Genomic DNA, 14,132 nt, shown 5'->3' with positions numbered 1-14,132 from the left:
AAGCAAATGGCTCTGGGATACGAATAATGTCATACACGTGACGTTAGCTAGGGAGCCAGCCAACTAACGTTAGCTAGCTAACAGTATACTTTAGCTTGAAATGAAACCACTTTCTGTCAATTAGAATGTGTATTATCTGAAAATGTAGCTAGCTCGACTATCTTACCCGTATACAACATCATGCATGATGGACGCGTTTCCCTGTCACAGATGCCCTTAGTTTGAAGATGTAATCCATAGACAGGTGTTTTCAAATCAGTTTGTCACGTGCGCCGAATACGACAGGGGAGTGAAGTGCTTACTTACAAGCTGAAACCAATGGTGCGGGGGAAAAAAGTGTGTGTGTGTGTAGGTAAGTAAAGAAATAAAACCGGTAAAAGACATTTGAAAAAAAGAGTAGCAAGGCTATATACAGACAGACACCTGTTAGTCAGTGTTATTGAGGTGGGATGTGGCGCACAATGCAAATAGTCCGGGTAACTTTTTTTTTTCCCTCCGTCTCAAAATTTGATTCTCCAGAAAGTGGAGAGCAACACTTATGCAGCTCCACTACACGATACATCAAAAAAAGCTGCGTTCGACAGGATTACTAACGCAGACTGCCCAGCTCAAATAGACAGAAGCCTTCTATTTGGCAGACCAATCCGAATTCCTCTCTTGACATGTCCAGCCCACTCATTATCTCAGCCAATCATGGCTAGTGGGATGGTAGCTACCTTTTTCTGTGGCTTAACCAAGGCTTGTAATTTAACAATTTTATTCGTATTTACAGATGGCATCCAAGTTTGTTATTAAGGCACATGAAAGTTCCAGACTTGTGACATACACCTGGTTCCCTGAAACGCTTCACATGTGCAACATGTACTTCCTTTGTGTGATGGGTTGCTTGTCACACCCTGTAAGGTACATCCATTGTACCTTTTTGCAGTTTGTACCTTTTTCAAGTGGCAAATATTAACTTAAGTCCCTTACACTTCACCATCTCACTTCTGACAACAACGTAGCAAATTCAGAGGGTAGCCCCAACTGGGATTCGAACCTGGCTCCAGCGACTATCAAGCGAACACCTTAACCATTACACCAAGAGGTCTGTACTTGACTAAGTTGCTCAGTGTTGGGTTATGCTCGCTACAAAATTACATAAGTCTATATAAAGATTTCAGAACTATCAGCAGACATGCTCAAACTTGCAATACAACAGTAGACCACTTAAACTGGTACAACACTTCAACTCACGGCGGCCAAAAATAACTGAAAACCACGTCCCCAATAATTATACCTTTTTTATATACAAAATATTGGGTACAAAAATGTACAATTAATAGATTAGCTGCACATGTACCCAAAAGTGTACCAAACAGTACCATGTTAGATCATATGTGTACCTCCTGAAGGTATATTTTGTGTATTTTTATATTTTTGTACCCAAGTGAACTACACTCATAATGAATGAGTGTAGTGAGCTCAACTTTAACTTTAACACTTGAAACGGTGCAAGACCTAAAGCAAATACAGCCTCGGCTATTCTAATTATCACAATTGAATTGATACATTATTTCAACAAACTAAGCCTGATAATATACTTATCTTGTGAGAACGGAGATGGGATGGAAGATAACGGTTCACTATTTTATTGCACAGCTGGGGGTGTCATTCACTTGTCCAGCCCTACTGGGCGTGGAAGTTCGGCAGAGGTGAACAGGAATTTAGCGCGCCTGCTAATCAGTTGAGTTTACCAGGCTGCATACACACTCCAGCCGCCAAGACACCTTTGCACACAGACAGAATGAGAGAAATAGTTCACATACAAGCCGGACAATGTGGGAATCAGATTGGCACCAAGGCAAGTAGAGACCATTGAACTGAATTACTTTTTCATTAAGAATTACTTTTTTTATTTGAATTAACACCTTGCATGTTTTGTGTAGTAAAACAATTTCTTAACTCTATTATGCCATCGCACACGGATTTTGTCCAATATTTTTTGTTACTGCCGCCAATGTTTTTTCAGTGGGAATCATCCGTTGCCAGATGAATGACAACGGATGACGAATGATCGGAATGTCTTTTAACTCCGAAAATACCGTGTGTGGCATTAGCCCCAAATTTTTAGAAGCTGATGTGACAAATTATAGGCTAATTGTAGGCCAGTGTTGTATAGCATATGACCCCATGCTTTGGGTCATAGGCTGCGACTTTGCCTTTTGAAAATGTAAATTGCCATCGCTTAATTACAAATCTATTTATCCTATAATAAACTGCATAACGGTCCCGAGCGTTCAGCCATGGAGTGCCATGAAATTCGCGCTGTGCGAGTCTAGCAATTTCAGCAGCTGAGTGTGCTTCAGTCATCAAATAAGACCGAAGGATGCACAATGTCCAATCGTTTTTTCATGATGCCTTGATAACTTTAGGATATTTAACTGTAACCTTGTTTTCCTCACGTTGATAACTCGACAGTTTTGGGAAGTTATCAGCGATGAACACGGCATCGATCCGGCAGGAAACTATGTGGGTGACTCATCGCTTCAAATCGACAGGATTAATGTGTACTACAACGAAGCGTCCGGTAAGTGTGCCTGTGGTAGAATGAGTCATCATGCTTCCAAGTTGTTCCCAATTGTTAAAGGCATAGAGCATTTAACATAAGCGCACTCATGGCCTGCTACAGGGTCCTTACTTCTGGTGCTTTGATATATTGCCATAACCCTTTTGCCACATTTTGCCGCAACCTGAACTCAGTGGTAGACGTAACAGTAAATGTAAATCCGGAACACTCCAATTAAACTGAACAAAAATAAAAGCAACATGCAACAATTTAAAAAATGCTATGAGTTACAGTTCTTATAATAAAATTAGTAAATGGAAATGAATTCATTATGTCATAATCTATGTATTTAACATGACTGGGAATACAGATATTCACCTGGTCGAAGATACCTTTAACAAAAAAGGTAGGGCTGTGGATAGGAAAACCAGTCCACATCTGGTGTGACCACCATTTTCCTCGTGCAGCGTGACACATCTCCTTCGCATAGAGTTGATTAGGCTGTTGATTGTGGCCTGTGGAATGTTGTCCCACTCCTCTTCAATGGCAGTGCAAAGTTTCTGGATATTGGCGGGAACTGGAACACTCTGTCATACAGGCCAATCTAGAGCATTCCAAACATGCTCAATGGGTGAGAATGCAGGCCATGGAAGAACTCGGACATTTTCAGATTCCAGGAATTGTGTACAGATCCTTGAAACATGGGGCCGTGCATTATCACGCTGAAACTTAAGGGTGAGGAGGAGGAATAGCACGACAATGGGGTGATTCTAACAATGGAATTATTTTAAGATGGTCATACTATGGATCATTTAGCTATTGAATTAAGGACTCCTTTAGGTACCAAAAAATATATATGAACAAATTATTTGATATAATATTGAATTTAGCCTTTTACTACTATAGCCCAGAGAAATGCATTGAATAACACATTCATAAATGGCAAAAACAAAAATCGTAAGAAACAAGCTCTTGAAGTGTCTGTCCTATATCTAGGAGATATAAGAAAGCTCCGGAAATATACTGTGCATTCAAAAGTGTTCAGACCCTTTCTTTTCCACATTTTCTTACATTACAGTCTTATTCTAAAATGTATTAAATAAATGTTTCCCCTGAGTCAAACATTTTGGGTAGCCTTCCACAAGCTTCCCACAGTAAGTTGGGTGAATTTTGGCCCATTCTTCCTGACAGGGCTGGTGTAACTGAGTCAGGTTTGTAGGCCTTCTTGCTTGCACACACTTTTTCTATAGGATTGATGTCAGGATTTTGATGGCCACTCCAAAACCTTGACTTTGTTGTCCTTAAGCCATTTTGCCACAACTTTGGAAGTATGCTTGGGGTCATTGTCCATTTGGAAGACCCATTTGCGACCAAGCTTTAACTTCTTGACTGATGTCTTGAGATGTTGCTTAATTATATCCACATAATTTTCCTCCTCATGATGACATCTATTTTGTGAAGTGCACAAGTCCCTCCTGCAGCAAAGCACCCCCACAACATGATGCTGCCACCCCTGCGCTTCACAGTTGGGATGGTGTTCTTCGGCTTCCAAGCCTCCCCCTTATTCCTCCAAACATAACGATGGTCATTATGGCCAAACAGTTCTATTTTTTTTAATCGGACCAGAGGACATTTATCCAAAAAGTACAATATTTGTCCCCATGTGCAGATGCAAACGGTAGTCTGTCTTTTTTATGGTGGTTTTGGAGCAGTGGCTTCTTAATTGCTGAGCGGCCTTTCAGGTTATGTCGATATAGGACTCATTTTACTGTGGATATAGATACTTTTGTACCTGTTTCCTCCATCTTTACAAGGTCCTTTACTGTTGTTCTGAGATTGATTTGCACTTTTCACACCAAAGTAAGTTCATCTCTAGGAGACAGAATTCGTCTCCTTCCTGAGCGGTATGACGGCTGTGTGATCCCATGGTGTTTATACTTGGGTGCTATTGTTTGTACAGATGAACTTGGTACCTTCAGGTGTGTGGAAATTGCTCCCAAGGATGATCCAGACTTGTGGAGGTCTACAATTTTTTTTCCTGAGGTCTTGGCTGATTTCTTTTGATTTTCCCATGATGTCAAGCAAAGAGGCACTGGGTTTGAAGGTAGGCCTTGAAATACATCCACAGGTACACCTCCAATTGACTCAATCGAGTCATCGGAAGCTTCTAAAGCCATGACATAATTTTCTGGAATTTTCCAAGCTGTTTAAAGGATCAGTCAACTTAGTGTATGTAAACTTCTGACCCACCGGAATTGTGATACAGTGAGTTATAAGTGAAATAATCTGTCTGTAAACATTTGTTGGAAAAATTACTTGTCATGTCCTAACCGACTTGCCAAAACTACAGTTTGTTAACAAGAAATGTATGGAGTGGTTGAAAACAAGGTTTTCCTACCTAAGTGTATGTAAACTTCCGAATTCAACTGTGTATGTGTGTGTGTATATACAGTGTATATATAAACTCAGCAAAAAAAGAAACGTCCCTTTTTCAGGACCCTGTCTTTCAAAGATATTTCGTAAAAATCCAAATTACTTCACAGATCTTCATTGTAAATGGTTTAAACACGGTTTCCCATGATTGTTCAATGAACCATAAACAATTAATGAACATGCAACTGTGGAACAGTCGTTGAGACATTAACAGCTTACAGACGGTAGGCTATTAAGGTCACGGTTATGAAAACTTAGGACATTAAAGAGGCCTTTCTACTGACTCTGAAAAACACCAAAAGAAAGATGCCCAGGGTCCCTGCTCATCTGTGTGAACGTGCCTTAGGCATGCTGCAAGGAGGCATGAGGACTGCAGATATGGCCAGAGCAATACATTTTAATGTCCGTACTGTGAGACGCCTAAGACAGCGCTACAGGGAGACAGGATGGACAGCTGATCATCCTCGCAGTGGCAACACCTGCACAGGATCGGTACATCCGAACGTCACACCTGCGGGACAGGTACAGGATGGCAACAACAACTGCCTGAGTTACACCAGGAACGCACAATCCCTTCATCAGTACCCACACTGTCCACAATAGGCTGAGAGAGGCTGGACTGAGAGCTTGTAGGCCTGTTGTAAGGCAGGTCCTCACCAGACATCACCTGCAACAACGTCTCCTATGGGCACAAACCCAGCGTCGCTGGACCAGATAGGATTGGCAAAAAGTGCTCTTCACTGACGAGTCGCAGTTTTGTCTCACCAGGGGTGATGATCGGATTCACATTTATCGTCGAAGGAATGAGCGTTACACCGAGGTCTGTACTCTGGAGCCGGATCGATTTGGAGGTGGAGGGTCCGTCATGGTCTAGGGCTGTGTGTCACAGCACTGTGCGTTACAGCGAAGACATCCTCCTCCCTCATGTGGTACCCGTCCTCCAGGCATAACCTGACATGACCCTCCAGCATGACAATGCCACCAGCCATACTGCTCGTTCTGTGCGTGATTTCCTGCAAGACGGGAATGTCTGTGTTCTGCATGGCCAGCAAAGAGCCCGGATCTCATTCCCATAGAGCACGTCTGGGACCTGTTTGATCGGAGGGTGAGGGCTAGGGACTCCCCTCCCCTCCCTAAAATGTCCGGGAACTTGCAGGTGACTCGGTGGAAGAGTGGGGTAACATCTCACAGCAAGAACTGGCAAATCTGGTACAGTCCATGAGGAGATTCCCCCCTTTTGTTCATGGACACATTATTCCATTTCTGTTAGTCGCATGTCAGTGGAACTTGTCCAGTTTACATCTCAGTTGTTGAATCTTATGTTCATACAAATATTTACCCATGTTAAGTTTGCTGAAAATGAACGCAGTTGACAGTGAGTTGTTTCTTTTTTTGCTGGGATATTTATTTCACCCATTTTTTGGGGTAGGCACAAAACGACCTTCATTCTTCCATTAATTTTTTGGGACATTTCAACAACTCACGTGACACTTATGGGGGTCGTAATGCAAAACTGAGAACACCATCGTGTCTTTGAGAATCTCCCTTTGACATTAGGGGAGATTAGTGTGTAGCCCAAACCTTTCGGACGTTACAAACAGAAGTTGGCACATCGACGGTACCGACGTCAGACGAGTCAACTGACGCCTGTGGGGGTCGTTGAGCAAAACCGTTTGGACGCTACAGACGTTTTCGTGAGAAGTCTGATTTTTGGGACGTCCGATAGCCTGACAACACCTCTCTAGCTCTACTACCTTTCACCGCCGATGCGGAAGTGCGATACAGGCGGATGCGATGGATTGAGATGCATTCAATGCAAAAATCTATCGCTTTTTTTAATGTTGCTTAGATTGTTGCTTAGATTGTTACTTACTATGTTAATATGTAATATATAATACTATGTTTTATATAGCATGATGTGAATACATTATTTCTGACGCATCTATGTTCACCTTTTGTATTCATTCAGCCTTTAAGGTTAGTGTTAGTTAGGACTGAAATATTCAGTGTGAGGGGAAGATGGCAGGCCGCATTGAAAAGGGAAATGTTATCAGGTTGTTGGCAATTCTTTAAGGCCTAAAATAAGGAATGTGCTTTAGGTAATAGGTTATAGGCATACCTGACGAAGTCCTGCTTGTGAAACAGACTACAGTAGAATACCATGCATTCAGATACATTTGAAATGTATTCCAATCTGTATAGGTGTTTGGTTGTCTTTTTTTCTAGCACACAAGTATGTCCCCAGAGCAATCCTTGTGGACCTGGAACCGGGGACCATGGACAGTGTCCGGTCGGGGTCTTTTGGACAGCTATTCAGACCTGACAACTTTATCTTCGGTAAGTGGACACTGTAACACTTTACTTAAAGTCAACAGCTAAATAATGCATTGTTATTAGGTATTATATGCATCTTAAAGCGTTTATAATATCCTATTATATGGCTTATTTTGTCTCTATGTAGCAAACACATTTTTTTCCCCCTACTGATTCTAAATGGCTGTTTTTAGGTATGTGTACCATTTCATTGTTTCTTCAATATCAAGGACACACAGCATGAGGTGTGGCGGCAGTCGCGTGAGGTCTACTGGGCCCAGTTTTTGAAAAACTTTTAATCTGGATCAGAATGATCTGTATTTGTCTTTTTTAGCAATCCAGGATCAGATCGTGCTGGCTGTTTTTGAGCCAGTTTTTCAGAACATAATCGGAAATATCATTCTGATCCAGATACCACAATATTAAGATCACAGAATACGGATTCTCAGTGTTTCGAACAAACCTACACCTTGCCATCTACTGGACAGGTTATGGTACTACTTCTACACTGTCATAGGGAAACAGAGAGGAGTAAACTACACAAATAAAGGTACCTGAGATAGAAATAAAACATAAATTAGCCTTCATATCACTTACAAGTAAGTGCATACATTTATTTGATACTACTCAATATAACAACTGACCACATACATAAACTGCTGTCAATTTAACCCAATTAACCTTTGGTTTTCAAATGTAATACTGTTTCTTTTTAGCCTTTCCTTAGTTTCATTGCAATGTCTTGGTTGTAGTGCTTTTAACCTTTCTAAATACAACCTGAAACCAGCCATCTAGTGGGATCAAGATATTCCTGATTTTCGGCATCAAAACTATCTTAATCACCTTTGAAAAACGCAAAAAAACAACATTTAATCCTGATTAAAGGTCAAATTGGATTTACAAAATCCAAATCCATACCTGCAGGATCAGAATCAACATTTTTAGTTTTGAAAAACCCAATTAAACCTGACGTTTAATCCTGTCTGATTGTCTAAATCTGATCAGTGAACTTTTGAAAAACTGGGCCCTGGGGATCAGAATTGATCAAGTTTATAACACAAAGCCCCTGAAAGCTCCCTAGATGAGCCATGGCATCAAAGCAATGGATGTTTTGGTTCTGAACAGTGCCCTCAAAATGAATGGCAGGTTGTTTTTTAGGAGGGTATTTACTTTAGCTGCACGTTTTCACCCATCTCTAATTGGTAACGATAGGGAAATCCATCAAGGATTTGATAGCAGCATATACAGACTGTTTAAGCTTACTTGAGTGGGCAATATGTGAGGTAAATGTGAATATGTGAGGCTGTTAAAATGGGATCCTCTACAGACATAACAACTGATTGTCAATCTACATCAAGGACTTGCGTGCTATCTTGTGTTGTGTCTAGTACAAACCAAAGATATGACATGTGACTCTAAACTACACATGATTGTCATACAAAAACAAAATGGAATTAAGTGATCTACAGTTATGAATTAAATCGTTCAATCAGCACACATCATAATCCATATGATGTCCTAGTCCAGTTGTTTTCATTAGGGCACACAAATGGAAAACGTTTTAAAATGTTCTGCAATTGAGAACAGAAATTAGTTTCTCATTGGACAAGTGAAGGAAGTCCCTCACAGACAGTTTTCTTCTGTTCGAAGTCCCTGCACAAACATTCCTACCTGGTTTCAAGTGTGGTGGTGCCAGCAGTATTTTTCAGGAGGTGGATATAGTCATTAGGCACCATTAGGCATCACATGTAAAAAAGCTGAGTGAAACAGGGAGGGACTACCTAGGTTTGTCCAATAAGAAACACTCATTTAATTTTTTAGAAGTTTTCCATTGCATGACCTAATGAAGACTGGGATGGATCAAGTGGGGCGGTCCCAGCAAAAGTTGTCAAGAGATGCATGATACATGGCCTTAGTCATTTACCTTTTCATTAGCAGCTACGGGGAGACAATGGAAAACTATTTGACAGAATATGAAGCTTGTACAAATGCCAGACCCAACCTACATTCTTGCCTAAGGGATGGGGTGTAGGATTTAACTGACAATTTTCATCCCTTTTTGCTGTCCTTGCAGGGCAGACGGGTGCGGGGAACAACTGGGCCAAGGGCCACTACACTGAGGGAGCAGAGCTGGTAGACTCTGTGCTGGATGTGGTGAGGAAGGAGTGTGAGCACTGTGACTGTCTCCAGGGCTTCCAGCTCACCCACTCCCTGGGTGGGGGCACGGGCTCAGGCATGGGCACCCTGCTCATCAGCAAGATCCGTGAGGAGTACCCCGACCGCATCATGAACACGTTCAGCGTCATGCCCTCACCCAAGGTGTCTGATACAGTGGTCGAACCGTACAACGCCACGCTCTCTGTGCACCAGCTGGTGGAGAACACGGATGAGACATACTGCATTGACAACGAGGCGCTCTACGACATCTGCTTCCGTACCCTAAAACTGACCACACCCACTTACGGAGACCTCAACCACCTGGTGTCGGCCACCATGAGCGGTGTGACCACCTCACTGCGCTTCCCTGGCCAGCTCAACGCCGACCTTCGCAAACTGGCCGTCAACATGGTGCCCTTTCCCCGCCTACATTTCTTCATGCCTGGCTTTGCACCACTAACCGCCCGGGGGAGCCAGCAGTATCGCGCCCTGACAGTGCCCGAACTCACTCAGCAAATGTTTGACGCCCGCAACATGATGGCGGCGTGCGACCCGCGCCATGGCCGCTACCTCACCGTGGCCACTGTTTTCCGAGGGCCCATGTCCATGAAGGAGGTGGACGAGCAGATGCTGGCCATCCAGAACAAGAACAGCAGCTACTTTGTGGAGTGGATCCCCAACAACGTCAAGGTGGCCGTGTGTGACATTGCGCCCCGCGGCCTTAAGATGGCCTCCACATTCATCGGCAACAGCACGGCCATCCAGGAGCTGTTCAAGCGCTTCTCGGAGCAGTTCTCGGCCATGTTCCGCCGCAAGGCCTTCTTGCACTGGTTCACCGGGGAGGGCATGGACGAGATGGAGTTCACAGAGGCCGAGAGCAACATGAACGACCTGGTGTCTGAGTACCAGCAGTACCAGGAGGCCACGGCTAATGACGAGGAAGAGACATTCGACGACGAGGAAGAAGAACTCAATGAGTAAGGATAACGTTGCCTGTTTGTAAAAAAAAATATACATTTTATTTATTATTATTATATATATATTTTTTTTAACATGTGTTTTGATGTGTACTGTTTTATGCCCAGAGGTCTCGGAAGCAGTGGTGGAAATAAAGCCTTTTTAAAGGCTTTGAATGTGTTGTAAAGTTTTCATCTAGTGCAGTTTTCCATTGTGTCATATGTTGTGTATGGGGTCGTTCCATTTGATTTTGATCACTTTTTGACTGCACCCCTTTTGATTTGAGCAAAACGTTCTATACGTATTTGACACTGGTCAGAAAGTAACTTTTTGGACTGGAATGCCAAAACATTTAAGGGATAGAGGTGCTCGATAGTTTTGCATACCTCACCCTACCGAGAGACATCCATTCCTTCATTTCTGGAAAAGATTGGTAGCACAAAGATTATTGGAGGTCACCACATCAGAAAATGTTGTTTTAATCTACAGTGTCAATCTTCCATAGGAAACCTATTGAAATCATAGAAATACAGTACTAGAATATACATTCCCATTTAAGTTGACATTCAACAGTGGGTTGACCGGCAGTCACCTTTGTAGTTAATCTATCTTTTGAAGTTAATATTTCGATTCAATTTAAATTATGTACCAGCTAAATTGCAGTGGTCTGAAGGGATACTGTATGTCCATTCTATGATTGCTATTTCTATGATTGAAATGACCCCCTCGGTCTACAAGAGTATGCTGTGTCTTTTACATATTTTTAGATAATTGACATTAAAGATGATAAATAAATAAATAATAATATAACTCTGTTTGTAAGCTTTTAAATTATATCAAACTTAACCGTTTAATTGTTCCAGTGATGAAGACATGGATGTCTCATGGTAAATAAAATAAATCTTATTTACAATGACGGCCTACCCCGCCCAAACCCAGAAGACGCTGGGCCAATTGTGCGCTGCTCTATGGGACTCCAAATCACGGCCGGATGTGATACAGCCTGGATTCGAACAAGGGACTGTAGGGACGCATCTTGCACTGAGACGCAGTGCCTTAGACCGCTGCGGCACTCGGGAGGGTGGGGTATGCAAAACAGGTCAACTTTGAGCACATATATCTCCTAATTGTTTTTGCATTCAGGTCCTGAAAGTCACTTTCTGAACACTTCTACCATGGGCAAATATGTATAGAAAGTTTAGTTCAAAAAGTGATTGAAATCAAATGGAACAACTGTATATTCAAATATGGAATTCATGTTGGTAAGTTGTGGGCAAGATATGTTTGATGGTTGATGTGTGTTGATTAGTACATTGGGAAACTGATTTGCGAAGCTTCTGCTCTAGTCTAGTGCAATGCAAATGGAAGACAAAACATGAAAATGTCTTGATGAACTTTTCCTTATACATCTCTTAATCTTTATTTTACCTTCAACTCTTTGTGTTTTATACCCTTTAGAATACCTTTTAGAATATAACTTGTTCCATTGGAAGTGTCAAGCCTTAAGGGACTTCCTGGATGAATAAAGAACAACACTGGTGTAAATGCTTAGTAGATATAGCTCCAGACACTCTACGGTATGACTGTGATAATGGACAATACAGAGTAGTACACTTACAATAGCTTGCTAATCGTTCTCCCTCTATTGTGGTTAGAACTTGATTTCCTAGCAGTTCTATTTAGGGAACAAATAAAGGGAACCAGTCATTGTAAACCCCAAGTGCTTTGTTCATATCCGCCTCAGTCATGTCCCACAGCAGACAGGCTTCAACGTTCCTATGGTGGGGGAAAATCCCCCTCCTACCCCTAGTTACTCACAACAGCTGCTGAGCAAGGCTTTCTCCATTTAGAACTGTGGAGCTAACAATAGGGGACCTCCAGTCTGCACCAAACTATTTAGAGCTATTCATGGCCTCAATGAGTCTTCTGCCATACACATACTGGCTAACTGAGTCAGCTTAGTGCTACATTTGGAAGCATTGAAGAGAAACAGATACCATGTGTGAAAAGGTTTATACCTTTAAAGACAACTTTACTAAATGTCACAATAAAAGCACCGTGCATGCTGTGTGCTTTAGGGAAATGAAGCAAACAGGAAGTGAATCTTTCCCCGTGATATGAACAAGATGAAGCATGATCACCATCTGATTTTAAAAGCTCTCTCAGTATATCAGCCCAATAAAGGTGGAAGCTCCCCCACACTGCTTACACCTACTGTATACAGATCCTTCAGATCTGTTAACATCTTAGTGTTAGGGCCATGGGGAATGGGTAGGAAGTGAATTGGTATTGGCTGTACGTTGACCTGATGTGGTGGTTGGAAGGGCTTGCCGTGGTATGCACAGCTGGCGTCACAAACGATCTTGGCCCAGCCAGTTAGCCGGGAAGTCAGCTGCAGAAGTGCTTCATGCCACTCAAATTACATTGGCACTGACCCTGAGAACAACTCCAGTGTGTGTGTGTGTGTGTGTGTGCGTGTGTGTCTGAATTACTTTATGTATTACATTAGCATGAGCAGGCTGTTTATTACACTTTGATCTTGATACATGTTAACTGTATCCTGTATCCAACAGGGAATGGAACCTTGAAGCCCAATAGCTTGAAGCCCCCATCTTTGAAGACAATGTTATCTCACTGAGCTAAAGCTAAGGCGTTAGCACTGGAAACAGAAAAATCCGGCAATGAAGCTGACAGTGTTTTTACTTTAATAGTGATTGTTTAAGTATTATCAGACACTGTAAGTCTTATCCCTGTAAAGATTCACTGACTCAGAAATTATAAAATGAATCGTTGACAGCAGAACAAACATGTGAGAAAAAGAAAGCCAATTGAACTCTCTATAGAAAGCTGTTCTTGCATTAGAGCCAGAACCAGAAACAGTAATGCTAGATTGCAGTATGTCACAACCAACAACCAACCAAGTAGTTTGCTTTAGTAAGTAAGATGTTGCAATTGTCTTCGAGCATTTCGGGTCTGAATAGTATGTGAATCAAAACTCAATAAATGTTTCCTTGAAATTGTCAATTTGTTGTGAGTTTGAAGATTGAAAATAACTACAGTTGGTGAAATTGGCGGACACTGTCTTAAAGAGACAGTACTTGCAGCTGTTAAAGACCCAGTGTAACCCTCCCATGTGTCTCTGTAGCCTCACTCTAGCAGAAACCCACTGCCTATTAAGGGAGGACTGTGCTGGCTCTCAGACTGGGTTATGAAAATAATAAGGGGAAGAGTGACTTAGTATACAGTGCCTTGCGAAAGTATTCGGCCCCCTTGAACTTTGCGACCTTTTGCCACATTTCAGGCTTCAAACATAAAGATATAAAACTGTATTTTTTTGTGAAGAATCAACAACAAGTGGGACACAATCATGAAGTGGAACGACATTTATTGGATATTTAAAACTTTTTTAACAAATCAAAAACTGAAAAATTGGGCGTGCAAAATTATTCAGCCCCCTTAAGTTAATACTTTGTAGCGCCACCTTTTGCTGCGATTACAGCTGTAAGTCACTTGGGGTATGTCTCTATCACTTTTGCACATCGAGAGACTGAATTTTTTTCCCATTCCTCCTTGCAAAACAGCTCGAGCTCAGTGAGGTTGGATGGAGAGCATTTGTGAACAGCAGTTTTCAGTTCTTTCCACAGATTCTCGATTGGATTCAGGTCTGGACTTTGACTTGGCCATTCTAACACCTGGATATGTTGATTTTTGAACCATTCCATTG

At 42.0% G+C, this 14,132-nt stretch overlaps 1 protein-coding gene across 1 annotated transcript; it reads left to right on the top strand.

Annotated features, from left to right (window-relative positions):
* Nucleotides 1-1,717: 1,717 nt before the first annotated feature.
* tubb6 (tubulin, beta 6 class V) lies at nucleotides 1,718-13,441 on the top strand. Its single transcript, XM_064941911.1, has 5 exons — nucleotides 1,718-1,843; nucleotides 2,461-2,569; nucleotides 7,208-7,318; nucleotides 9,369-10,428; nucleotides 12,982-13,441. Exons 1-5 carry the CDS (start codon nucleotides 1,787-1,789, stop codon nucleotides 13,004-13,006), a joined length of 1,362 nt encoding a protein of 453 aa, XP_064797983.1. The 5' UTR covers nucleotides 1,718-1,786; the 3' UTR covers nucleotides 13,007-13,441.
* The last annotated feature ends 691 nt before the right edge of the window (nucleotides 13,442-14,132 follow it).

Source organism: Oncorhynchus masou, chromosome 28 (assembly GCF_036934945.1).
Source record: "Oncorhynchus masou masou isolate Uvic2021 chromosome 28, UVic_Omas_1.1, whole genome shotgun sequence".
Classification (NCBI taxonomy): Eukaryota; Metazoa; Chordata; class Actinopteri; order Salmoniformes; family Salmonidae; genus Oncorhynchus; species Oncorhynchus masou.
Note: the sequence above shows the minus strand (reverse complement) of the source record. Positions and strands in the feature narration are given on the sequence as shown.